Source organism: Anguilla anguilla, chromosome 3 (assembly GCF_013347855.1).
Source record: "Anguilla anguilla isolate fAngAng1 chromosome 3, fAngAng1.pri, whole genome shotgun sequence".
Lineage (NCBI taxonomy): Eukaryota > Metazoa > Chordata > Actinopteri > Anguilliformes > Anguillidae > Anguilla > Anguilla anguilla.
Window position 1 is genome coordinate 49,221,155 of NC_049203.1, and position 25,864 is coordinate 49,247,018.

Consider the following 25,864-nt stretch of genomic DNA (forward strand, 5'->3'; position numbering starts at 1 on the left):
GTGCACTGTAGCGCATGCAAATTGTTTGATTACAAATCTAAAATTGAGCAGCACAGGACCACATCAAGAAAAAATATACACTTTGTCCCAAACATTATGGACCTCCCTGCATACCTTTCTGCAGTGAGTTTCAATGGCACTCTACCAATGTGTTGATACAGCTTCCTGAGAAATGTTCTCTTGCTGGATGCATTACAGGGGAAGAAATTGCAATGAAATTGGTATGTTTTTGGTTTCACTCTTTTATGACAGTTTTTGGTTTTGTTATTGGTTTTTAAATGCAATTACACTGAATAATGTTTTATACAAGTATACTGCTCTTAAAAAATATTTTACAGCTTCAATCTGTGATTCTGTAAATCTGTTTTGGAGTAGTCTCTTCACCTTAATGCGATTTCTTGAGAATATGACGTTTTATGTTAAAGCTATGTGCCACCCATAGGTCCCTGTAACACACAACCAATAGTAGCTGGTGAGCTACTATTGGAGGGAGAAAGGCCCTTTATTTATAATTATTCTTAACCAAAACAATAAATAAATAAATAAATAGATAAATAAATAAATGTCGTTTGATCTATATATAATAATGGATATAACCTGTATAAAATATTAGATAATAACATGATATATCTGCTTACACAGGTGATGGTTATCAAATAAATGTAGACGCTTTTATCCAAAGCGACGTACAGAAGTTCGACGTTCTGTTTCCATCCAACAGAATCTGCAGAAAACATTAACTTACATTGTACACTAAACTAAATTCAATAATTTCAACATCGCAAGTCAGATTTCTGACATTCCAAAAATAATAATAATAATTAAAAAAAAACAATCTATCGGTATGAACCGAAATACAGAGATTGATAGTATACATAATCTCGCAGAAACTGGCTCCACCTTTCCCGGAAGTGTAACAGAATGTGCTGGTTTTAGTTTTAACTGTTCGATCAGGACGCCAGCTCTCGCTGTTGCTGTTGCTGGTAGCCTCGTTGGCGAGGTGGGCATACATGGCTAGTGAACAGGCGGAGGGCAAAATCTACGGGAGTGGGGATATGGAGTCATTTGAATCCCGCACAAATGAACAGGTGACGTATTCCTGGCTAGTGGGCTGTATGAACGGTTTTGTTGTGATAGGCTAATAGAAATCCAAAGCAAATCCGGTTTTTTGGAATTTATACATACACTTCTAAAAAAGAATGTGTTAACATCAAACAAACTTTTATGTGACTGCTTTTGTGTAACATAACTTGTGTGAAAGAGACTTTTAAACATAGACTGCGTTGAAAGTAACTCAAAAGTCCTTAACTAGAGATCGAAGTTAGTTACAAAAAAATGACACGTTACGTTTTTAATACATCTGTTTTGTGAGTGTATAGCCTACTATTGATATTACTTTTAGCCTACTTGCGTTTAGAGCATTTATCACTAGGATAAATGGGAAATTTAGGACGAATGTTTCCCCTTTAATGTAAATATTGCTATATTTTTTACAGTCTCTGCTAGACAGTTACTAATCGAAAGTGAAAGGTTGCGTCATGAATTGTCACGTGATTGTAATGTATATCATTTCCACAAGTTGTTACAGTTTGTAGATGAATCACATGGCACAACCGTAGAATACTTACGACTGTCACCACCTTGATATAATCTTATACCGTGTTATATATAACATCGCGTTATGGTCTCTGCAGTTATACTATAACGCGCTATATGTACTGCATTTTTAATAATATACTTCTACAGACGCCGCCGATGGACTTCCAACAGACTCTGCTGAAAGTCGAGCAATCTTTAAACCGGGAGGATTTGCAGGCGTTGGTTTTTCTTTGCGCGGACCTCCTGGAAAAAGATGCGCGCTCTATCTCTAACGGGCGAGATCTTTTCACTCAGTTGCAAGAACTTGATCTTCTTACCCCAGAGGAGCCATCCCTTCTCGCAGAGCTGCTTCGCATGTCCAAACGCAACGGGCTGCTCCGGCAGCTGGGTCTCAGTGACCTTCCACCGAAAGGACTTGTTTCCCCCTATAGGTGAGTGTGTAGAAATTCCCCGGAGTTTCGTTTGGAAAGGAGAAAATATCGAATTCAGAGCCAAATGCTATGTCTTTGTGGGGCGTGTAATCAATGAAACATTTAAAGTTTTTAAAGTCTTTTATAATTTTTGCTGACACTTTTTTAAAGCTAGATCAGGACCTTTTTGATAATATGTATGTAAAATGTAATGTTTGAGTAGTAATAGGTCTCAGGTCTGAAAACAGCGGACTACAGGACTCAGTACTTATGAATTTTTAATGTTCAAAATTGCCAGAAAGCTGCTGTTCGATTTGTCAGAGAACATAACTGCAGAAGATTTGAAGAGCATCAAGTTCCTGCTGTACAACACTCTACCCCGGAAAAAACTGGACGATGACATAGTAAGTATACAGGCCGATGTTCTCTGTTCTCTGTTCTCTGGGCCTCCAAATAATGGGGAGGGGGGGGGGTGTACTGACTGACCCAGCTTTCTAACTCCCCAACTCTGGTGCAGACAGCATCAATCCTGTGGCTTCTCTGCCTTCCATCTTATGTTTCATGTCGTGTCACCTGTTTGAATCTAGCTGCGCTGCTACAGTATTGTCCGCTGCAGCACCATCGCAAACGTTAACAGACTTCTTAATCCTTTCCAGACCATGCTAAGTCTGCTTCTGGAAATGGAAAAGGAAGATTTCTTGAGCAAAACAAACCTGGAAACACTAGAACACATAATTGGGCAAGTCCGCCCCAGCTTAAGAAAAAAGGTCATCCAGTTTAAGGAAGAAAATGGTGAGTAAAAGTATGTATAGCCTGGAAAGTTTCTCTTTTAATATCAATGGAGTGTGTGTTGAAACTGTGAGTTTATCACCAATGGCTCTGCATCTACAACAAATAGAGGCTTCTTTGCATTGTGATATCAGGCTCAACAGGCAATTTTTATGTGTGTGTGTATGTGTGAGTATGTAGGTCCAGTTATCCAGGAGACAGGAATTCCATATGCGAGTGCAAGACTGGCTCAGCCTGTGGAGTTTCCATCCTATATTGGTGACCAGATGCAGCCCAGTCAGGTGTTTGTCTATGTTTCTCTCATTATTTTTTTATTGTTGTCCTACTGTAATACTGGATAAAAGAACAAGGTCATGCAGGTTAAAAGTTCTGTATTTTGTCACTCTGTACCAAATTACTGGTCTCTCCCACAGGCAATAATAATATCTAATATCTTAAGGACATATTTATCACTCATGTTGTTTCATGTTAGTCTTTTTTTTTTTTTGACTCGTCTTACCCAGGGTGCTTCTTCATATGAAAGACCTGCCAGCTTCGGTATGTGTAACTCTTCTACATTACATTACATTACAGGCATTTGGCAGACGCTCTTATCCAGAGCGACGTACAACAAAGTGTATAACCATAACCAGGAACAAGTATGACGAAACCCCTAGAGAGAAGTTCTACTTCTACTTTCCCTTATTTGATCTGTGGAACAAGGGAGAATAGAGGAGACACAGATATGAGTACTTTTTGAGCCTTCATTTAATGGTTTTAAAGAGAAAAAACCTGTTGTTGAACAATAAATTCTGCCTCTCAATTTGATCATTTGGCTAGTCCGTGTAACTGTTTTTTTTCTGCTCCTTGCAGGATGTGTTCAGGAGCATGAAGATCAGTACGGGCTTGGGGGAGAGGAGTTAGTGCCCCCCTCTCGCTTTTACATCGCACAGCCACAGGGCGACATAGCTCAGGAGGTAAGACCGATTGTCTGGCAGTCGGAGGGTTGCCGGTTCAAACCCCGCCCTGGGCGTGTCGAAGTGTCCTTGAGCAAGACACCTAACCCCTAACCACTAACTGCTCTGGCGAATGAGAGGCATCAATTGTAAAGCGCTTTGGATAAAAGCGCTATATAAATGCAGTCCATTTACCATTTACCATTTACATGCCTCATCTCAGGTCAGTTCCTGCACAGTCGCCTCCGCACACACACACACACACACACACTTTCTACTCATTGTAATGTAACAGAACACAGTCATGGGAAATGACAGTGAAGGCTCTAGCTGGGATGACAGTATCTCATTGTGCACCAGTGACCCCTGCTGGTTGGTAGGGCACCTGCATGTGAAATGCACCTGCACTTCTGACTCATGTCTGTGCACGCTTCACTTGTGAACTGTGGTGTTTTAAGAAGCAACATTTGACATTATATGCTTTGGAGGAGAGCATGCGCTTGTCTGCGCTCTCTCAAATCAATGGCCAACTGGCTATATATATATATATTTCTTAGCCTCATAATAGATTCCTTGACTTTCATTGGCACGACTCCAGTCCTTATGCTGGCAAATCCCAATAACAGACTCTAAAGGCAATCAAAAGCTTAGAATCCAGGCTAGATACTGTCACATTATCCCTTATGTACTGCTCAGTGACCTGGGTTTGTGTCTACCTCTGAGCTCTACATATTACCTCAGCCCCATTCACATATGTGCTGGATGCTCTTGTCCCCCAGGAACCCTGTGCTCTGCCCTCACACCTCTCCTCCATTTTGCCTGCATCTCTAGGTGAGTTTATCTCTTTCTCTGTCTCATAGAGAGCGAATGTTGATTTACAGTAGCCCAGCTCTGCCTGAGTCTCACTGGGCCTCTGGGATGTATTACAGACACTCCGGATGCCAGGAGGGAGGGGCTGTCGCTCAGTCAGTTTAGCAGCAGTGGGACAACTGGCTCCACTTTCTCCTCAGGTCAGTTAATGGGCAGCATTTACCCTTTCCCTACAGTGCTCACTGTTTCCTGCTCCCCTCTCTTTCTCCTGTATGTCTGTCTTGTTCTGTGTTTTTTATGTCTCTCTCTCTCTCTCTCTCCTTCCATCATCTGCTGGTTCTTTTCTTTCAGTGCAAAGCCACAATGTTTCTTTCACCTCTTCATGTGAGGAGAAGAACCTGAGTGCTGCAGAGCCTTATCCTGGAAGAAGACAGGTGAGAAACTTTCTCACACATTCACCTACCTGCACACGCATGCTTGCGCGCACACACACACATTCATGCATGCACAAACATGCACGCACGCACGCACACTCACATACGCACAGATTAATCTGTCTTAAACAATTACTAAATAAATGTATTATTTCACATGGTGCCACAATTAACAACATAATCTGTCATTACGTGATAACTGATAATCAGTTACGCAGTTTCCGGCAGCTGATCTGTGTGTTTTATCTGTATGTATTTCCTGTAGGAAATAGAGGCATATGCGATGGAGGAGGACAGGTCAAGAGGAGTCTGCTTGATTATAAACAACTATGACTTTTCACAAAGCAAATTGAAAGACCGCGAGGGAACAGACGTAGATGAGAGTAAGTGTTAAACAAAAGGAGGGAGGGGAAACTTTGAAATGAGAAAATTTTGGATGTATGAAAGCTAGTTGTTTAAACTGTGCTAGAAACAGAGCATAATGACTTGGAATATATCTGCGCTCAGGTGCAGGAAATGTGTTTTCCTCAGGATGCACTGAGGGATTGCAGCACAGAGTATATATTGTTGCCACACTGTAGGCAGGTTACCCTGATTTTCATGGATGCCAATCAGTTTTAAATAAGAGGACATATTGACACTACTTATAGAGTGTACACATCATATAGAATACACAGTTCTTCTGTCTGCCCCTTTTCCGAATTCCTGATGCATTCCTTTCTCATGGTTTCTCAGCGTGCTTGGTGGAAGTATTTCAGTGGCTGGGCTTCGAGACGCGAACCAAACGAGACTGCGACCAGCAGCGCATGCGCACGTTGCTGGCCCAGCTCAGCCAGGAGGACCACAGCCGCAGGGACTGCGTGGTCTGCTGCGTGCTGAGCCACGGCGAGCAGGGCGTGGTGTACGGGGTGGACGGGCGCGCGCTGTCACTCAGAGAGCTCACGGAGCCCTTCTCCGGCACCCGCTGCGCCACTCTGAGGGAGAAGCCCAAGCTGTTCTTCATCCAGGCGTGCCAGGGTAGGAAGGAACAGCTGGCGGTGCCCGTCGAGTCCAACTGCCTCCGCTTCGCCCAGATGGACCTCGCCACCGACGCGGCCGTGCCGCGGAACTCCATCCCCGACGACGCCGACTTCCTGCTGGGCATGGCCACCGTGCCAGATTACGCCTCCTTCAGAAACAAGAAGGAGGGAACCTGGTTCATCCAGTCTCTGTGCGAGAATCTTGTGCAGCTGGTTCCCGGGTGAGTAAGCCCCACAGGATGTGTTTGTGCATGCTTCCCCCCCCCAGAATCAACTGAGTAAAAGGTTCTAAAACTGTTAAATCTCCTCAAGGGTTCTGACATTATACTTATAATATTATTGAAGATAATGATAATATAAATCTTATTCCATCCTCAAAGATGAAGGGTTTATAGTTCACTGCAGCATCCTGGCCAAAAATGTTATGTTTTAATACGTTATTGTTTTACCTGAGCAGACGTGCCCTGTTGTCACAGTTACAAGACTGACTTCAAACCCCAACGCTGCTCTAGATATAGCCGATATGTGCTGGGCGTGGAAGCAGAAGCTTAAGATTCTACAAAACGCATAATTACGGTGAAGCACAGCTTTTGGCATGGTAGTATGGTTTAAGTGTAGCAGTAGATTTGAATGTTTATGGTGGTAATGTTACATGGTGAATAAGAATTGTATGTATTATGAAGTTACTAAAAGAAGGACGAAAATTAGCACAACTTTGTCGTACATAGTTTACTTACTACATATTTTCTTATTTTATTGATCCAAAATACCCCTCAAAAAATATTTTTCACACAGAGATACACATCAGTGCTTCAGGAGAAAAATCTTGTAGCCAGTATCCAATCAGTCTAAAAATTAATAAAAAGATTTGTAATAAATCCCTAATGACACAGAAGGTTTACAAGATTGGGAGAGAAACACTGGTGTCTTTCAGGAGCTGGGGGGTTCAAGGAAGAGTCCAAGGAAGTTTAAGATGAAGCCTCAAGTAGCAGTAAAAATGATGAACGGTCCAAATTTGATGTGTTAGTACTGCTTCAAGGACAGTGAGATTAATGAGGCTAATCCATGGAGCACATGCTACGTGTGTAGGATAAATCTGCCCCATTCAGACCCAGTTGTTTTCTCTGAATTTCCCCATTTGGACAGTGGGCACGACTTGCTCTCCATCCTGACCAAGGTCAACCATCACGTCAGCGGAATGGCGGACGGATCCGGCACCAGGAAACAGATGCCCCAGCCCGCCTACTCCCTTCGGAAGAGGGTCGTCTTCCCAGTGCCACGGCAACCAGCACCCACACTAAAGCTGGGAACCACAGCATGAGCCAGACCACACCACTAAAGGAGTACCATGTGTCCCCATAAACCACCCTTACACTAGTTATTCCGTTCAGTAGCTTTATATTATAAATGTTTTATCATTGGAGTATTTTTATATCTTTATTTTAAAATGAGATGGAAATATTTTCTGATAAAAATGCTATTTAAAGCATTCTTAATTATGTATTTTCTAATTAGCATTATAAAAATTTGATTTATATTATACTTCACAGATTTATATTTATACATTTTATATTTGTGGAATTATGTCCTAGGGCCTCATTTATAGTTTCTATTGTTCCACTGGGTTTTTAGCTTTACTTGTTGATGATTGTGTCTTGCTATTGGAACAGGGCAAACAGAGCACTCTTAACCAAGGTATATGATCATAAATGTGATTAGAATATTCTTAACTGAACATTATAATGCTGATGTAACAATCACTACTGGGGCCTTATTTATAAAACGGATTTACGATCAATTTAGATCTTAAGTATGACTTCCGTAGAAAACCACATATAAGTAGTTATTTATAAAACCTTACTTCGACGTGGAAATGATCTTATCTCTACGCAAAGTCTAGACTTGACGTAAGTGATTTTCCTGCTGGTTATATAGGGGTATTGCATTTTGGGACGCATACACGTCCAAGCCTGTGGTGAACTTTGCATTAGCTTCATGAACAATTTGATAGGAATTATCAATTAAAGGTGTGAGGAATTAATTGCCAGACGCATGGTGTTTTGAATTAAAAACAGGATGCGATGTGCTATAAATAGTGTGTCAAATTAGAAAAAAGTAACCATGGCTGTTCTTGCATTATTGGAAGACATTGAAAACCGTGCTTTTGGAAGGAGTTTTCAGAGACCGGAATGACTTTTTTGCGCATGATCTTCCAAAAAGTTTGCTTTTCTCTTTTGGTCCATGGTTATTCCTGACTAAACCCTCATTTGTGCTAGCATTATAAGGGGAAATCACTGATTGTAAGGCACGCTCAGATGCCGTCAATTTTATTTTAATTTGAGATTTATAGATCACAGGTGCGCAAGTTACAAATGGGCTTCTTGGAACCTGTGTAAGCAAGGTTTTTTATGCTCAGTATTTTTTATGAATCGAACGTAAGCAGACCGTCGGAAATGATCTTAAGACTAAGTTCAAGTATAAATCTAAGAACATTTTTATAAGTGAGGCCCCTGAAATCAATTAAGTCTTTTTAGATTTAATGAATGTTCTGTCCAATTAATGTTATTTCCACAAACACCCCACAGTGCCTCCCTACAGTATCCTCTACTTTTACTCGGGTCATACCTGAAATGTGTAGCAAAACGTTGCAGTCCGAAGCCTGAAATGTTTGTCCTTTAAATTTGGACTCTTTGTTCTTCTGAATGTGAACCTATTCAGTGCCTGTTATTTATCCACTTATGTGATCATTAATAAAAATGTCATTAATAAAAATCTGTATGTCGAGATAAATACTTTTTTTTTTTTTGCAGAGTGCAGGTAGCATTTCATCTGCTCTTACCTGAAATATAAAACTTCAGTGGCCTCACTAGGGGGGTGCGGGGGGTGCGGACCGCACCGCGTGACACCATCAGAGGCGGTGACACCAAAATGACTCTGTAAAATTTTTGTGCAGTGTTTCAGCATAAATTTATTATTTTCTATAAAAACATTCTATTGCGACGGGTTGAAACAGCTAGTTTCTCTAAGGCAGTTTGCTGCCGGTTGATTTAATTAGTATTGGTATTAATGTGACGAGAAGCGCTTTGTCATTTGAATGAATAGCAAGCAATTCCTCGTGCCCACACCCGCCCTCCGGCCCTACCGTGTTACCTGTCTGACTGACTGATGTCTTCGTGGCATGTTTAAACACTACCTCTGTTTATTAACTTCCCCCCCCCACCGCACTGGGTGACACCAACCCTAGTGACGCCACTGTTAAACTTATATGCGTTTCATCAGAAATCATTTAGTTGTGGTCGTCTGAGAAATCTGTGTTACATACAGCTACATTTCCATTGTGATGCCACGCAAATTTTACCTTGGGGGGGTTTATCAAATCAATCAATCAAATTTTATTTGTAAAGCGTATTTTACAGCAGTTGTCACAATATGCTTTACAGACAACTCTGGCCTAAACCCCCACAGGAGCAAGCCTAAGGCAACAGCGGCAAGGAAAAACTCCCTGTATAATAATTTGCTTTTAATTGGGCATAAAAATGCCCACCAAGATTCAAGATACATTTTTTTTTATAAAACTGCAAAATATGTCCAGTCCTTTAAAAAGTACACAGGTGAAAGCACTGATCATGTGATGGATAAAAGCTGCTCCTTCCAATGGTCAGGCCACAGCACAATGGTCTCTGAGCTTCTGAAGGACGGGGCACTGTGTCTGATGGCAGGCGTGGAGGGCACAGTGCATCTCAGTCCATGGACATGATCAGCTTCTTGGTCAGTGTGTACCGGGGTTCTGGCATCTGCTTGAACTTTCCTAAACTTGTGCTGCTCACCTTTCGATTCACTCTGGTCATGATCGACAGGATGTCTTCTTCCCTGTCACGGAGCGCCAACATTAGGACCCTGACGCAACTTACTTCACTTTACCGTATCTTTCCCACTTTATTTTGTTCCACTGGGTTTTTAGCTTTACTTGTTGAGGATTGTGTCTTGCTATTGGAATGGGGGAAAGAGAGCACTCTTAACCAAGGTGTATGATCATGTAAATGTGATAGAGCACTCTTAACCAAGGTGTATGATCATGTAAATGTGATAGAGCACTCTTAACCAAGGTGTATGATCATGTAAATGTGATAGAGCACTCTTAACCAAGGTGTATGGTCATGTAAATGTGATAGAGCACTCTTAACCAAGGCGTATGATCATGTAAATGTGATAGAGCACTCTTAACCAAGGCGTATGATCATGTAAATGTGATAGAGCACTCTTAACCAAGGTGTATGATCATGTAAATGTGATAGAGCACTCTTAACCAAGGCGTATGATCATGTAAATGTGATAGAGCACTCTTAACCAAGGCGTATGATCATGTAAATGTGATAGAGCACTCTTAACCAAGGCGTATGATCATGTAAATGTGATAGAGCACTCTTAACCAAGGTGTATGATCATGTAAATGTGATAGAGCACTCTTAACCAAGGTGTATGATCATGTAAATGTGATAGAGCACTCTTAACCAAGGTGTATGATCATGTAAATGTGATAGAGCACTCTTAACCAAGGTGTATGATCATGTAAATGTGATAGAGCACTCTTAACCAAGGTGTATGATCATGTAAATGTGATAGAGCACTCTTAACCAAGGTGTATGATCATGTAAATGTGATTAGAATATTTTTAACTGAACATTCTAATGCTGATGTAACTATCACTACTGGTCATTGAAAGCAGTGGAGTTCTAGAACACCGACTTCGGATGTAAAAAAAAAAAAAACATTAAAAAAAACCTACTCTTCAAAGGGCTAAATAACGAGTTCTCTTTCCTTAATGGGAGCTGGACGAGAGATTTTGGGCCCGCCCTCCCCACTCACCTGGGACAGCCCCACTTGAGCTGCTCGCAGAGCTCCTGGATGAAGGCGGAGCCCCTGTAGGTGTGGCGATAGGACTTGCGGTCCTCCACAGTGGCCATTCCCAGCAGGAAGTCCGAGTCGTTGGGGATGGTGTCGGGCCCCACGGGGCCGGCATCGGTGTCGTAGGGGTCCTCTGGCCCGTCGGCCCGGGCGGGCGGCTCCTCGTCCTGCGCCTGGCAGGCCTGGATGAAGAAGAGCTTGGGCTTCCCGGCCAGCGAGGGGCAGCGGCTGCTGGTGAAGGGCTGGGTGAGCTGGCGGATGGGCACCGCGCCTCCGTCCGTGCCGTACACCGCGCCCTTCTTCCCGTGCGAGAGCACGCAGCACGCGAAGGCGTCCAGTTGGCCATGCCTCAGCCTGCCAAACTCCTCCACCGCCGCCAGCAGCTCTGCCTCACCCAGGTCCCTGCGGTGATGCACCGTGAAGTGCAGCCTCGAGAACACCTCGTCCAGGGCCCCTGAGAATGGAGGGATGAGAGAGAGAGGGAGAAAGAGAGAAAGAGAGAGAGAGAGAGAGAGAAAGCATGAGGCCCTCCCTCATGGGGTGGGTAAGAGTAATGTTGTCTGCTGGGCTGGGGAATAATCCATCTGCTTCTGGATTAATCCGTAACTCCCAGGTTACTCACTTGCATCTCTGTCTGTGCCGTCACGCTTTCCCAGGTTCAGTTCCGGGTGTTTTCTCGAGGCCTCCCCAAAGTCGTAGTTGTTGATGATGATGCAGTGGCCTCGCGGTTGACGCCTCATGTCATAAACCTGGAGCGTTGGAAACCATATCATCAAAGGGATTCACTGAAATACCTGGGAATACTAAACCAATCTCTCACACTTTAAAAGGTCAAATTATACCTCCAGCTATGGATCGGTTCGCTGATCCATAATCTTCTGCCACTAGTGAACAGCAGGCTCCCAGCTAGCTGCACACCTCATTAAGCTCTTCCCACCTCACTGTCCATATTCAGCAGCAAATTCACCATCTGTCCACTCATAACTATCTACATATTTTCAACTAAAAATAGGCTTAGTGGCATTTCAGTTGAATTAGTCATTCTTCTTTGATTGACTGTAAATATATACATTTTAATTTTGTTTATTTCTACGTGTTGTGGAACATGAAATTGTGTTAAAAGACTGATTGTAATGGCTTAAAAATGCACTAATAAGGGATAAATTCATAATCAAAATATGTCAAGCTCCCCTACCCTCTGCAAAAACAATAACAGACACAGGCTTTAATCGGCTTGGGGGATATTTTTGCAAACAGTGGTTAACTGCAATGTCTCATAAGGAAAATCATCCTTCACAGCCACTAATGTCATAAAGGAAACTTGTCTTGTTTTCTAAGAATTCAGTATTCTAAGAACCTTGCCCATTAGGAGGGGTATAGAACTGGTATAACATCAGTGTTTGAGGAACCTTGTCAAAGGTATAGTTTCTGGTTATGGTTATACACTTTGTTGTACGTCGCTCTGGATAAGAGCGTCTGCCAAATGCCTGTAATGTAATGTAATGTAATGTATAGTTCCCTGATGGGGAAGTTAGAATACAACACTATATTTGCCAAAGAATCACCACTCCAACCTGGCATTGTTGTTCCACGACAGTGTACTAAAGAACCAAATGGAAGTACTGAAGAAGTCATTTTTATCATGGTTATTCCCCAAACTGTACTAAATTGTGTACTAAATTTAAAGGTGTTACATAAATTATTTTGATATGTTTGCTATCACTTTTAAAGTCTAATTACCTCCTCACACGTGGATTCTGGCACGGTGTCCACAGATAGTTGACTGTCCATAGGTGTCCGTGAGGGAAAATCTAAAGAGAGAGTTAGTCTACATGGGACAGGTGAAAGACTGGGTGTGGCAGGTGTAATTGAGTTAGTACATACAGGAAATAGGTGAGAGAGTTAGTAGATATGTAGGACAGGTAAGTAGATAAACTCACTGGAATAGGTGTGAAAAAAGATTTGTCTGTGGAACGGGTGGCTGAACGTTTCACCATGTCTGCAGTTTATTTGTGCACAAGCATGTGTGAGTTAGGACGGGATCTGTGAGGTTCAAACACATAGGCAAACTTACCTCTGGGACTCGGCTCTGGGACAGATGCATTCTCGGTCGGCTGTACTGAAGTGGGTGGCTTGAGGTGGAGGACATGAATACAAACCAGTAACGTACATACATGACCATAAATCAAATGGGAAACACATCCTAAATGTTGTATTTATTACAAAACTCACCTGTTGCCTGCCATCAGCCGGGAGAGAAAGGCTAGGGCTACTGTCCATGTAGCTGGGCACAGATGACTCCTGGCATGGGGCATGGTTTAAATTATGGCCCTCTGCTGGAGAAGGTAGGTCTAAAAATGAAACACACACGCATACATAGTAGAGTGAGAGCGTTAGCGGGGGCTCCCAGAACATTCCAGAAACACGTAAAGTTAAGATGACCATGCCGAGCACATCTCCAGACTGTCCATTTACCAGTATCTTTATGTCCCAAAAAACACTGCAGAACTGGCCTTAGGATGTAATTCAGGATGGTTATTCATAGGGCTTCCACCCACAGCCTGGTGTTCCACTCACCTGCCCTCTGCTCTGCAAACTCCCGCACTCTTGTGGCCAGCTGCTTGTCACACGAGTCAAACACATTCTGCAGCACCTCCAGAGAGTCCTCTCTCAGCAGCTCCTGTTTCTCCATGGCAACCAGCACATCCAAGAAAGTCTGCAGTAAAGATGACAGGGAATGCAGCAATCGAGCAGTCATACTTTAGAACACAATTAAACCGGGCACTATGCAAATACAGCCCATACTGTTAGCACATGGATATAGATTAGAGAGGAGGACGAAATCTTACATTCAAAGTAATCATTGGTCTGAACATTGGTGACTGACTCAACTCAACTTCTACTCAACCTCATTGAAGTATTCTCTTGAACTTGAAAGTAATCTGAATGCTTATTTCACCAAGAATAATTATACTGGAATGCAGTAACTACATTTTATTGTGCCACCGTGATCAGCTGAGTGAACAAAGCCTGGAACCACAGAGCTGAATCTGTTTGACACTCTTGTACAGTTATTGGCAGTTCCTCCGTCAGATTCATTTGTGGTAACTCACCGCACTGGTCTCCAATTTGCCCCTGGGGAGCTTCAACAAGAACTTAATGGCTCTGAGATTCTCCTCTGTCACTTCTTCAGACAGATTATATAGCATCTTCCTGAAAGGTTAAATCATTTGTATAGTAAGTATATTCCAGCCAAGTTACCATCTATAAGAGAGAAAGGGCTAGAGAAAGAGCGAGAGCGTGTGTGTGCGCGTGTGTAAAAAGGCTTCCCCGCTCACCGATAAGGAGAGATTCTGGTAGCCCTTCTGCCCTGGATCTCAGCACAGTTGATCCCCAGCTTTCGAAGCAGGTCCATGCGTCGTATTATATGCAACAGCTCTCCCAGAAAACCGTCTTCCAGGAGCCCTTGGTCCTTCAGCCGCATGAAGAGATCCCTTCCGTCACAAACGCGCTCCAGATGTTTCTGCGGTACGAGGTCCCTGCACAGAAACTTGAGCGCGGCCACATCGTTTGAATCAAGCTCCGAATCGATCTTATGCAGCACTTCCAAGCGCTCTGCTTCCCGACCTGCTAGAGGGATACAGGGGAATCATCCGTAACTACCCATTTAGAGTGAATATAAACATCACACACACAGTGTTACATTTATCTCCTCCAAAACCGAGATTAACACTGATGTATCCTCGAAGACTATACAGTTGCCTTAACATTGACCTGCTGAATATCCCATTGAGAGATTCGAACACAGTTAATCAACATTAGAAATAGCTAGTAGGATGATCAGGGCAGTTAGTTAAATCCGTACACACTGCCTTCTAATACATTAACTGTATTATTTAAAAGGTTAGTCAGGGAGCTACCTACGTAGCCTACTTAGCCGCACGTAGGCTACTGTAGGCTGAACACAAGGGGTGAGGCACTTTTCGCTGTATGTTTCTAACAAGGCTACATTTTGCGAATATCACTGTATGCGTGTATTGACGACACCATACATTAGCCAACTCTGACAAACATTCACACACGCATTCGAAGAAGAAGCGTGGCTAACATATCTAGCAAGTACACATTTTGCATTTTGTGCCGCTAGCTAACTATAAGAAAAGCAATGTCTTCGCGCAAATTCGTCTAACGTCAGTAGGATAGTTAAACGACGTTGCGTTACAATAAATTAATCTAAACTACACACGTACCAGTAATAAACACCTACCAGTGCGATGAATGTTCATGTCGGCGAGAATAGTGTTAATGTAGCTGGAACATAGCCTACATTAGTTAGTGAAGGTAACGTAAGAAAGTGGGAAATAGATTTTTTAAAATTAAGCTACAGCACCTCGGCTGAAGTCCATCGCCCGATTCAATTTGCTCTGTTTTCCACTTTCGCTTTCGGACGGTAAAAGCCGACAGTGGAAGTAGCAGCGAGGAAGTGCAGCGTTATTGGCTGCTGCTGACATAGTTAAATATGTAAGCAGATTGACACGGTTTTATTTTTATTGGATCTATACTCCAACACATGTATTTGAAATGAAACAATCAATATAAGGTTTAAGTGCAGACTGTCCGCTTTAATCTGAGGGTATTTACATCCATGTCGGGTGACCAGTGTAGGAATTACAGCAGTCCATATGATAATGAGTGGGCTGTCCTGGGCTCCAACTGCCCCAGGATAGCCTCCTCATTATCACATGGATGAAGAAAAAACAAAGAAACACGTTTAAAATAATATATTAACGAATAAATACAAAAATAAATACCGAAATTAATATGAATACGGAATAAATACTTGAAGAATATCTTGAAAATTGATCGTTTTTTATATCTTGGTCATTTAATTATATATTCTTAAAAATCTTAAAATCTTATAAACAATATCTGACTTAACTTGTAAGTTTTTCTTCATGAATAGCCTACAAGTAGTGAAATTGCAAGATTATCATTGTTTGTAGATCAGAATATATATATATATATATATATATATATATATATAATGTAATATAGATAATTATGTATAATAATTCTTAAATTATAACTTGTGCCACTGCCCTACTTCCTGGTATTGATTAGTACCAGAATGCCTCCACAAGATGGCACTATCAGTTATCTGCTGATCTGTCATAGCTCTTCGAAAGATCGCTTAAGTTCCCCATAGTTTTCACCTGAATCATCTGTATGAAGTAGCTTGAAAGCTGCTTGTGTAAAAAAATCACGTGCGTTAGTAATTCTGCTTGTAAACAGTTTTACTATTTTGCCCATTTAAGACATTAAATTAATGCTAGTTTACTTGTTTGTAGGAAGGCAGATATAGTCAGAGATACCTGAGTATTGTTGTCAAAGAAATTTGAATATTTTCAGGTGTCCATCCAGACTAAAATGAAGGACATGTTCACTGGTTGTTTGGGATCAATCACTACGTTCTTATGTACAAGTGGATCATACGGATACAATGTAAATGCTATGTAAAAGTTGTTTAAGCCGCTTTGGATAAGAACATCTGCTAAATGCCTGTAATGTAATGTAATGTAATGTAATAGCTCCACGGTTGAGTATAAAGATGTTTCTCCAGGCCACAGTGATCGTTTGTGCTTTTCATATTGAACCCATGATTTTCATATTGAACTCAAAATTGTTTCCGTGTTAATTTACCCCCTAGCCTCCTTGACCTGAAACACACCGAATAGTTGTAAACACATTTGCATTCCTTTGTTCTTACAAAGCTGCCCACTTACTTTCCACAGTCCTCCATTCTTGTGTCAGTTTCGCCTACTGTACATGTAGACTTTCAACTGCTCCCTTTCCTCATCTGCGATTCACATTTAAATTGGGTTACTGGAATGCCAGTTAGGAGTTACTTTGTTAAAGTGTTACAGGGGAAAAAAACAATGTGTGAAAACGAACCCCACCCAGCACCATCATTTTCTCCTCTCAATTCTTTATTATTCTTTGGCACAAAGTGCTAACCAAGGTCAAATTCACCATGTCAGGACTCTTGGACAAGCCCTTTGTAATTTTATGTCTTTGCTGTGTTATGAGTGTGCGTTGTGTGAGAGTGCATTTGTATGTGTGCGCATGTTCTCTTGGGCGTTCGTTTCTGTGTGTGTGATTTTGTGCATCATATGTTGAGTGACTCAAACTTGGGGCTGATATGCACATTCACTCCTGTTTTTCCCCCCAAACCTGTTCTCTCAGTTACACTCCGCCTCCCAGTGTATCTGTAGAATAAGGCTTCTCTTCCTGTCTGCTTCGACACGTCTCTGTGATTCTCAGCGTCTCCCGGTGCCTCAGCTTGCCTCTCTCCATCTCTGATCTGTGTATCTTCACCTGTCCTGTCATGAGTGCCAAGCTATGGACGGAGGAGCAGTTTAACTGCCCCGTGTGTTTGGACCTGCCCCACGACCCGGTCACCATCCCCTGCGGCCACAGCTACTGCATGGACTGCATCAAGGACTACTGGGGGAAGGACGACCATGTGGGGATATACAGCTGCCCGCAGTGCCGGCAGACCTTCTGCCCCAAGCCCCCGCTCTCCAGGAACACCATGCTGGCGGAGGCCGTGGAACAGCTGCGGCGTGCAGCCCTGACCCCCAGGGACTCCGTGTCCGGCAGCATCCGCAGGCCCGGCGGCGCCCCGGCGGCTCCCGCACCCTCCTCCTCCTCCTCCTCCTCCACCTCCTCATCAGCGGTAGTCCCCTGCGACGTGTGCCAGGGGGAGCCCCTGCCGGCGGTGAAGACCTGCCTGGTGTGCCTGGCGTCGTACTGCGAGCCGCACCTGAAGCCCCACCGGCAGGCGGCGGCGCTGAAGCGGCACGAGCTGATCAGCCCCACGGGGCAGCTGACGCAGAAGATCTGCCCCCAGCACAAGTACCTGCAGGAGTTCTACTGCCGCGGCTGCCAGGCCTTCGTCTGCTGGCTCTGCACCAGCAACGAGCACAAGGGCCACGAGACCACCTCCACGAAGGCCGAGAGGACCGAGCGGCAGGTAAGAGCGGCCGCGTCTCTCTCTCTCTCTCTCTCTCTCACACACACACACACACACACACACACCCGCGCACTCACACGTCTCACCCAGCCACATCCCTCAAAACCTCCGTGGTTCATATCACATTATCACATCTGTATTTATTCATTAAATCTGCTTTCTTTGGTTTTTATTTTTGTGTTATCATGTGGGTGTATCGCTGTGGTTGGTGTGGGTGTGAGAGATAGATGCGTCTACAACTGGTCCGGTGGCTGGAAGACACTGTAGTCAGAGAACATTCCTATCTGCATTCCTGAGCCATTCATCTCTGTATCACCTCCTACCTGCTTCCCACTCTCTCTCTCTGTCTGTGTGTCATGCTACAGAAGGAAATGGGTGAGGTGCAGGCTGAGAATCAGCTGAAGCTCCAGGAAAGAGAGAAGGAGCTGAAGGAAATGAAGGTTGTTGTGGAGTCTCTCAAGGTGAGCCCTGAACAACTTACAGAAAACCCAAAACAGGTCCATTGGGACCAACCCTAAATGAACACAAATTACTTTCTTGCCAGTTAATATCGCTACTCATTTGGCCTGGCTGTGTCAGGGGTCAGAGGTCACTTCTGATGCAGCAGTGCTATCAAACTGTGGGTCAAGATGACAGATTAACTTAGTCTATATAATACACTTTGATTTGACATTTCACTAGTCAAATTAAGCAATACTCCTGTTAAATGCACCACACTAATTACAGTGTATATGCAGTTGTTTTAAAATATTAAAACATTTCAATGATTTAAAATATGTTAGAATGGTTTTGTATCATAAAGGAACGTGTGTTGTTGTCCAGCGCTCAGCAGACAGGGTGCACGGAGAATCGGAGCAGATCCTGACGGAGCTGCAGCACTCGCTGGAGCGTCTGCAGGAGCTGGTGGAGGAGGTGATGGACTCCAGAGGCCAGGACAAACTAAGGGAGGCCCAGGAGGTGGTGGAGAAGCTGGAGGCCGAGATCAGCGAGCTGAAAAGGAGGGACTCTGAGATGAGGCAGCTAGTCTCTTGCGAGGACAACATCCATTTCCTGCAGGTAGTGTGTTGTGGGAGTCACAACCCACTTCCCTGAAATATGCAACAAATACTGACATCCCTTATAGCCCATTCCCCTGTGACAGGCCCCCTCATGGTCACGTCACTTATGTCTTTACAGTGAAGTGCCTTAGTACATTTCCCTGATGCTTCAGACTTTATTTACTTCACAAAATATCTCACATCAAGTGACTCTCTTCTGTCTTGTATCTCTGCCTCCATCTCCCCCTGTTCTCCACCCTCCTCCTGCAGAACTTCAAGTCTCTCTGCAGCCCCTTTGAGGGGGGTGAGCTGCCCAGCGTCACCGCCAGTCCCGACGCGTCCTTTGAGCCTGTGTGCACAGTCCTGCTGGAACTGCGCAATAAAATAGAGGACCTTTGCAACCAAGATCTGAGCCGCATCACCAAGACAGGTGAGCCATCGGAAGACCAAATTATGAAAAAGGGAGAAGTTGCAATGTTCCCTTGGTGGTAGAAATCAGAAACAAGCTTCTCTAGTTGTGGAGTACAGAGATGACAGCCAGTAGGCCCAAGACAACAGGGAGCCAGAGATGGTGAAATTAGGATAGGACATTGCTATCATTTTTTTGGGAATATAATCAGAAGGAATATAAAAATCATAGAATATGTTGGCAACTGCAAAACCAGGGGTGATTGGTGGATATCTTCTGCCTATAGTGGTTCTCAAAAAATAAATACAGCAATGTGAAGGCAACAAAAATACACCAATCACTTGAAATTGTGCTACTGGTTTTCACCAACTTACTCTGCTTGATGGAGCTCCTTTCTATTTGGTGATGTCACAACTTTATTAGCACTGCTGAAGACCTTGAAACACACTGACCTGCAGACAATCGAGCCTGTACAGAACACATACTATCCTATAAACAAACCAGTAGCCTCAACCCTCAGAAAATATTGTCATCTGTAATTGCATTTGCCAATATACACACTCACCGACAGATCCAATCAATCATCAGTACATCCTGTCAACTGTACATGCACTCACCTATCAACAAACTTGCCTGCCAACACGGATCAATAGGCCCACTTAGCTGTAGCCGCAGTCATATTCAGATGCTGCTGGATTGGAGTCTATTTCAAGCATGCCTGCTACAAAATAAATATGCAACTACTGTGACTAGTAATATAGTAATAATTTTATTTATATAGCACATTTCATACAAATATTTGCAACTTAAGGTGCTTCGTCTAAAGTAGAATAAACAATATATGTTCAAAAAACAATGGTAATACGAGATATAACAAGGAATAAAAAACAGTATAAAATAATAATGAAAAGATCACATGAAAATACAGATAACCAACTTTGTTCAAATCATGTTTGTTCAAAATCATGTTATTATTCTTGTCATTCCTATTCACATATCTTTTTTAATTTTATTTATTATTCATCATGAAGTCAAACATGGTTTAAAACAAAAGTAATTTAAAAGTCATTTAAAGCCAATCTTAAGTCCCTTTCTGATAAAAGAAAAAGCTGCCTCACTTCTCTTCACTTTTCTCTTATTGCATACATAACAGGCTATAATTAAATTGCAGATTTCCTTTTGGCTGGTAGTTTATTAACATGCTGTCTATATAAATTATCCTGTGCTTTAAAACTAATGAAATTACTTTTGAATCAATTCTAAAGTTCACAGGTAACCAGTGCAAAGCTGAAAGCACAGGAGCAACTAAGTCAATCATTTGAAATCCTGCAACCCTTTTTTTCTCTTTTTTTAACAGTGGAAAACATGCAGAATTTCACCCTTGGGGATAAAGGTAACAGCAGTCTAAAGACACATTACCATTATGTGTATATTCGCCCCCACATGCCCTGACTCCCTCTGTAGGCACTGTTTTCATTCATCAGCTTCAAACTGATCACTTTCTATCTCTCTCTCATCTCTCCTTGCAGGCAAGACAGTTGGCTCAAAGTTTTCATTTTTAAAAAGTAAGTTCCTTTCGTCTTCCCTGTTTTGATGTCTCATATTGTTAAATCTCTCATTTTACAATGTTGTCAGAGCAGGCACATACTGTCAAACTCACTGCAATTATTTTTGGTGCATTTGTTCTGCAGTGTTTTCAGGACGGGGCTCCAAGAACGCAGATAAACGTGACCAAGGTAAGGTCCATTCTGAACCGAACGTTCATACATGTTCAAATGCAGTTTTTTGTTTTGTGTACTTCAGCTGTGTGCATGCATAATTTTGTGTGGTCTTGCAGCACCTGCAAGCGCTTCTGTGGGGATTCGAAGTGCCGACAGACTAGGACCCGGTGAGTCACATGGTCACTCCATAAACTCAGTGACAGTCCATGTTTGCCTTTGAATACAGCAGAATTCATTACTCACTTTCATTACTCATTACAACCGTTCTCTAACCCGAGATAACTTGTACACAAAGGCTGCAGAGTGAAAAATAGTAGGTGATTGACCCATCCAATCAATGCACAGTAAGGAGAAAGGTTAAAAAAAAGCAGACAAATAATAAATCCCTTTGTTGCAGCGTCCAGTCTGCGAGCTCCGAACGTCAGGAGCAGGGATACACCACGAGGTGAGGGTCTTCAGTTTGTTTATTTAGTTGTATGATAGTGTACACATTAATGTACATTAATGTTTGAGGTCTGCATGTGTGTGCATGTGTACTGTATACTGTGCAGACTGGTTTATGCGTGTGTGTGTGTGTGTGTGTGTGTGTGTATGAAAACAGTATGTTTGCACTATTCATGGTCATTGTGTGTCTCTTCCACAGAAAGAGCGTCGCCACGCCCACATCGAGCTCGAGAAGTGGAAAGGAGAGAGAGAGAACAAGGTGAGTGAGAAGTTAGCAACACACACTGACTCTCATATGCACAAATATTTTCATACAAACAGATGCATGAACACACACATACACACACACATGCACGCGCATGCACAGATACACACATACACACCCACACACACACATTAATACTGATGTATAGATTTATTTTTTCTCCACAGTGAGAGATGTGACACCCACTCCACAGAGAAGGATGGAGTCTCAGAGGAGAGCTGAGCCCTCAGCTGGCCACCCTGTGGTTGACCCAGGGGCAGGAAGTGTTGCTGGGCAACATGGAGGTAACTGTCAGGCTGGAAAATAGGGTACAGGCTAGGGCTACTCAAAGCAAGAATGAAGAAAAGGCCTGTGCTCACCAAAGATATACAACTCTTGATGATGCAATAGCCATCTTAATAGCCGTTACACAGATGTGTTTCGGCTACTGCTGTTCCTGGCGTGTATATACTCACAGATGAAACTGGTCTTTTAAACACACATAGACATTCAGTGGGCGAGAGGCAGGAATATTTGGACAGATCGCTAATCCATTGCACCACTCACTCACACATTCAGGCCTACAGGCAATTTAAAGACTCCAATTGGCCTACTGCAGGTCATTGGACTGTGGGAGGAAACCAAAGTACACGAAGGAAAACCACACAGACACAGGAAGAACATGCAAACTCTGCTGGGGTTTAAACTCGGAGACTGGCCAGTCAGTCAAGAGCAATTTCTACTGAGAAATCAAAAACAGAGTCTGGATCTGTATCCACGGGTCATGACCAAACAATTCCTTAGATACAGAGCCATAGAGAAAAAATTCACAAAAACAGGACAGGAGCAGTTCCTTTTTCAGAACTTTAGGGGCATTGGTCTCTAAGATATAGTTCCACCTGGCTTCATGTTACACACATATACCAGAAATTTTGTGGCACATGTTAGTTATTCTACATTTAACTGAAAACGTCTTCCCTATAAGAATGATTTTAATGTGTTTGACTTTGGCCAGTAGAGCACCACTTTAATGGGTGTTTAAAACAGCCTGTTAGTCTTCAGGCCCATTGGACTGCTATTATTTTTTATGAAGAAAGGACATACATTCAAAATTTCAGTTGTAGCTTATTAAAATATTTCGAAATTTAGATGTATTCTACATTTATGAGCGTGAAAATGACAGCTATTTTTCTCTCTCTCTCCCTCCCTGTTGTTGCAGGGAATCTTTATCTCCAGACTCCTCAGCCCACAGAGGTCGCCAGCGGAGCAGGACACAACGCATGTGAGATTACTTAACCACACATCTAGCTCTGTGTACTGTAGATACTGTGCTATACTGGGCAGTACTGTGTTGTGACTGTCAGTCTTGGTGTAAACGTGCGTTTTGTTTCACCGTAAAACATATCAAGACTACAATTTGAAGGATGTGAATAATACTGCATTACACAGCAAGCAGAAACCATTTCTAGGACTTTCTTAAGAGGGTGGAGGTGGTGTTACTGTGTTCCTCTTGTGTGACACTGATGAGTGAAGCTCTATCTGTCCACAGGGGGTGCAAATGGAGTTAGTGCTGCAGCAACGGCTGCAATGTTACAACAAGGTCAGTAACACTATCTTAGTAGTCACTATTTTATCAGCACAAAACAGTAGACTGCAAAGAAAAGCTAGTTCTACCCGTGGAGAACAATGGCCACATGTACAGGCAACCATATTGTATCTACACGAGACACACTTGATTTGTTACCAGGATATGAATCTTTACATGAGCATAAACCAGTAGTAGTTTTATGGATGCTACACATGATAGCTGGAAAACAATGGCATCGCTCTCTCTGCAGGCATACCTAATCCCAGTCTATTCCTGGACTCTCCGTCGGATGCCATGCCGACCCCAGCCTTCCCCGGATGTAAGTGTGCTGTACTGCTTTTCCCAACTTTTTTTTTCTCTTTGCAACCCAATCTTTTGTTAATCCTCAGGGATAATAAAAGAGACTTAAAGCAGAATGGGCTGATTGCAGTGTGCTTAACTGGAGTTTAAAACCCTATTACAATGTACAAATCTGTGAAATCAGGATTAGCTGTTCCAACTGTAATGCAGTTCTGTGGAGCAGACGTTTAAGCCTGAAGTTCAAACTCCAGCTAAGCGTGGAGCATTTGACCCGATGTGACTTACTGACGCCTTGGTGACAGGCAGAAGTAAAGTAGCCATGTAAGAAAATGGAGCAGCTTAGTTCGGGCTTGGGAGTAATGTTTGTCTTAACCCTATTTAGAACTTTTAATTGTTACAAAATTAATAAATTTAAACAAATAGCTGTGTAAAGCACCTTGGCATCCCTATGGTTTTTTCCTGTCCCGCTGATCTGACGTGTGTTGAGCTGCTCTCTCTCTCTTCTTCGCGTCCACAGTGACAGAAATCCCCATCCAAAGCCTGCAGGCTCCAGCGCCCAGGACCAGAGCAGAGTTTTTACAATGTGAGTACCGTTCACCTCTGTATTCCCCAGCCCAGTGAGCCAGGGCTCTGCCACCCTGGAGTCTTCATCATTACACACTGCTCAAACAAGAGCAGTAGTTACCGAGCGGTGCTTCACAAAACAGGAGTAAGGTTTTAGATGACTGAAGGAATGCTCATTTATTTTAACATATAGGCAAAAGTTACCCGGCTTAGTGCACTTAGTAAACAACATATCTTTAATCCCATTTGAAGAAATACCCCAGAGATTCTTGGGTCTACATGGGTTGTATGTTTTAAGGTGAAACATACAACCAATGTAGCAGGCTCTGCGGCTCTCCAGGACCAGGGCTGTAGACCCCTGCACTGAACCTTTCAATCACTGAATGACCACACCCTCTAACCCCTGTCTCTGTTCCATCTGCCCCGCCCCTCGCGCACAGATGCCTGCAGGCTGACCCTTGACCCCGCCACCGCCCACCGCCGCCTCTGCCTAACAGAAGGCAACACCAAGGCCACGCTGCAGGGGGCGAGCCAACCGTACCCGGACCTGCCCACGCGCTTCGACAGCTGGACGCAGGTGATGTGCCGGGACGCCCTGTCGGCCGACCGCTGCTACTGGGAGGTGGAGTGGCGGGGGCGGGGCTCCGCCGTGGGCGTGGCCTACGCCGCCATGGTGAGGAAGGGGGCGGACGGCCGCGCGGGCCTGGGCTACAACGCGCTGTCCTGGAGCCTGGAGCTGTCGGACACCTGCTGCGCCGCCATGCACCACAACGAGAAGCACGACATCGCCGTGGGATACTCGCCCCGCGTGGGCGTGTTCGTGGACCGCAGGGCCGGGACGCTGGCCTTCTACAGCGTGTCGGACAACATGGCGCCCCTGTACACCTTCGAGACCGCCTTCGTGGAGCCCCTCTTCCCCGCGTTCGGGGTGGGCAGCGGAGTGGGCGTCGGCCTGGACTTCGCCCTGGGGCACTTCAGCTCGCTGTCCGACAGCATCAAGATCTGTGCCCTCTGAGACACCTGACTGCGTGAGCGCTGTCAGACGAGGGCAGTCAGCAGACACACTGCTCACCGAGTCAGGATGGACCCTTTAATCAGGTGAACACAGTCATGCTGAATATCACATTTCCCATTTAGTTTTGAATATGTACTACCATTAGTATCAAAAACAAAGTCTAATAAATTCCACTTGTCTTCATTCCCTTTATTATTTTAATTATTATTATTATTACTGTTATTATTGTAGTTGTTATCATCATCATCATTCTTTTTGCCTCGCTGGCTGTGTAAAATATTGCTGTGTCAATAATGCATCAGTGCAAAAATAGATGAACGAGCGCTCTGTACATAAACCTGCAATGTAAGCGTTAAAAAACAAAGGCTGAAATAAAAACATTTTGCCATTGTCTTGTAGAAACTGAAAACACAAATCCATGTATTTGCTGAGGCCACACTGTGACTGCTTAGTGAAGAGAAACATGACTGTCAGTAGCCTGAATCTGCAATCTTCCCTTTTCTGTGACAGCAAGGAAAAAACTCCTGCTACACTTAAAGAGGAGAGGAAGCTTCTATGGTTTAAAAGCCACGTGTTTTGTGTTTCACTAGCCTTTTCCATCACAGACA

General features: G+C 43.5%; 3 protein-coding genes across 4 annotated transcripts; 2 read left to right on the forward strand and 1 right to left on the reverse strand.

The window, feature by feature from the left end:
• Positions 1–919: 919 nt before the first annotated feature.
• Positions 920–8,786, forward strand: casp10 (caspase 10, apoptosis-related cysteine peptidase). 2 transcript variants are annotated; one of them, XM_035408053.1, is made up of 14 exons: positions 920–1,088; positions 1,747–2,030; positions 2,308–2,413; positions 2,666–2,801; positions 2,979–3,079; positions 3,302–3,335; positions 3,651–3,732; positions 3,941–3,956; positions 4,513–4,564; positions 4,663–4,743; positions 4,895–4,977; positions 5,243–5,360; positions 5,713–6,217; positions 7,143–8,786. In XM_035408053.1, the coding sequence occupies exons 1-14, from the start codon at positions 1,011–1,013 to the stop codon at positions 7,315–7,317; spliced, it is 1,851 nt and encodes a 616-aa protein (XP_035263944.1). In that variant the 5' UTR covers positions 920–1,010; the 3' UTR covers positions 7,318–8,786. The 2 variants fall into 2 exon arrangements, with proteins under 2 accessions (XP_035263944.1, XP_035263943.1); XM_035408052.1 differs by lacking the exon at positions 3,941–3,956 and having other exon boundaries at positions 3,651–3,754.
• A 715-nt stretch (positions 8,787–9,501) lies between these two features.
• Positions 9,502–15,361, reverse strand: LOC118222448 (caspase-8-like). Its single transcript, XM_035408054.1, has 10 exons — positions 15,169–15,361; positions 14,240–14,531; positions 14,015–14,114; positions 13,479–13,617; positions 13,134–13,252; positions 12,976–13,033; positions 12,642–12,712; positions 11,524–11,650; positions 10,863–11,355; positions 9,502–9,866 (listed from the first exon to the last, which is right to left on the reverse strand). The coding sequence occupies exons 1-10, from the start codon at positions 15,185–15,187 to the stop codon at positions 9,737–9,739; spliced, it is 1,548 nt and encodes a 515-aa protein (XP_035263945.1). The 5' UTR covers positions 15,188–15,361; the 3' UTR covers positions 9,502–9,736.
• Positions 14,811–25,654, forward strand: trim25l (tripartite motif containing 25, like). Its single transcript, XM_035408051.1, has 17 exons — positions 14,811–14,872; positions 17,145–17,934; positions 18,300–18,395; positions 18,757–18,990; positions 19,242–19,401; positions 20,738–20,773; positions 20,910–20,945; positions 21,072–21,116; positions 21,218–21,268; positions 21,499–21,546; positions 21,745–21,804; positions 21,978–22,094; positions 23,009–23,071; positions 23,339–23,389; positions 23,628–23,696; positions 24,195–24,260; positions 24,682–25,654. The coding sequence occupies exons 2-17, from the start codon at positions 17,287–17,289 to the stop codon at positions 25,254–25,256; spliced, it is 2,355 nt and encodes a 784-aa protein (XP_035263942.1). The 5' UTR covers positions 14,811–14,872; positions 17,145–17,286; the 3' UTR covers positions 25,257–25,654.
• Positions 25,655–25,864: the final 210 nt, after the last annotated feature.

Excerpts from the sequence above, each read along its gene's own strand:
- casp10 (XM_035408052.1), top strand. The coding sequence starts at position 1,011 with ATGGCTAGTGAACAGGCGGAGGGCAAAATCTACGGGAGTGGGGATATG. Across the intron at positions 3,336-3,650 it reads TGAAAGACCTGCCAGCTTCG|GATGTGTTCAGGAGCATGAA; the intron begins GTATGTGTAACT and ends TGCTCCTTGCAG. Across the intron at positions 4,978-5,242 it reads CTTATCCTGGAAGAAGACAG|GAAATAGAGGCATATGCGAT; the intron begins GTGAGAAACTTT and ends TATTTCCTGTAG.
- LOC118222448 (XM_035408054.1), bottom strand. Across the intron at positions 13,618-14,014 it reads GCAAATTGGAGACCAGTGCG|ACTTTCTTGGATGTGCTGGT; the intron begins GTGAGTTACCAC and ends TCTTTACTGCAG. Across the intron at positions 12,713-12,975 it reads CCCAGAGCCGAGTCCCAGAG|ATTTTCCCTCACGGACACCT; the intron begins GTAAGTTTGCCT and ends CTCTCTCTTTAG.
- trim25l (XM_035408051.1), top strand. The coding sequence starts at position 17,287 with ATGAGTGCCAAGCTATGGACGGAGGAGCAGTTTAACTGCCCCGTGTGT. Across the intron at positions 21,269-21,498 it reads TGCCGACAGACTAGGACCCG|CGTCCAGTCTGCGAGCTCCG; the intron begins GTGAGTCACATG and ends CCTTTGTTGCAG. Across the intron at positions 23,072-23,338 it reads CGGAGCAGGACACAACGCAT|GGGGTGCAAATGGAGTTAGT; the intron begins GTGAGATTACTT and ends ATCTGTCCACAG.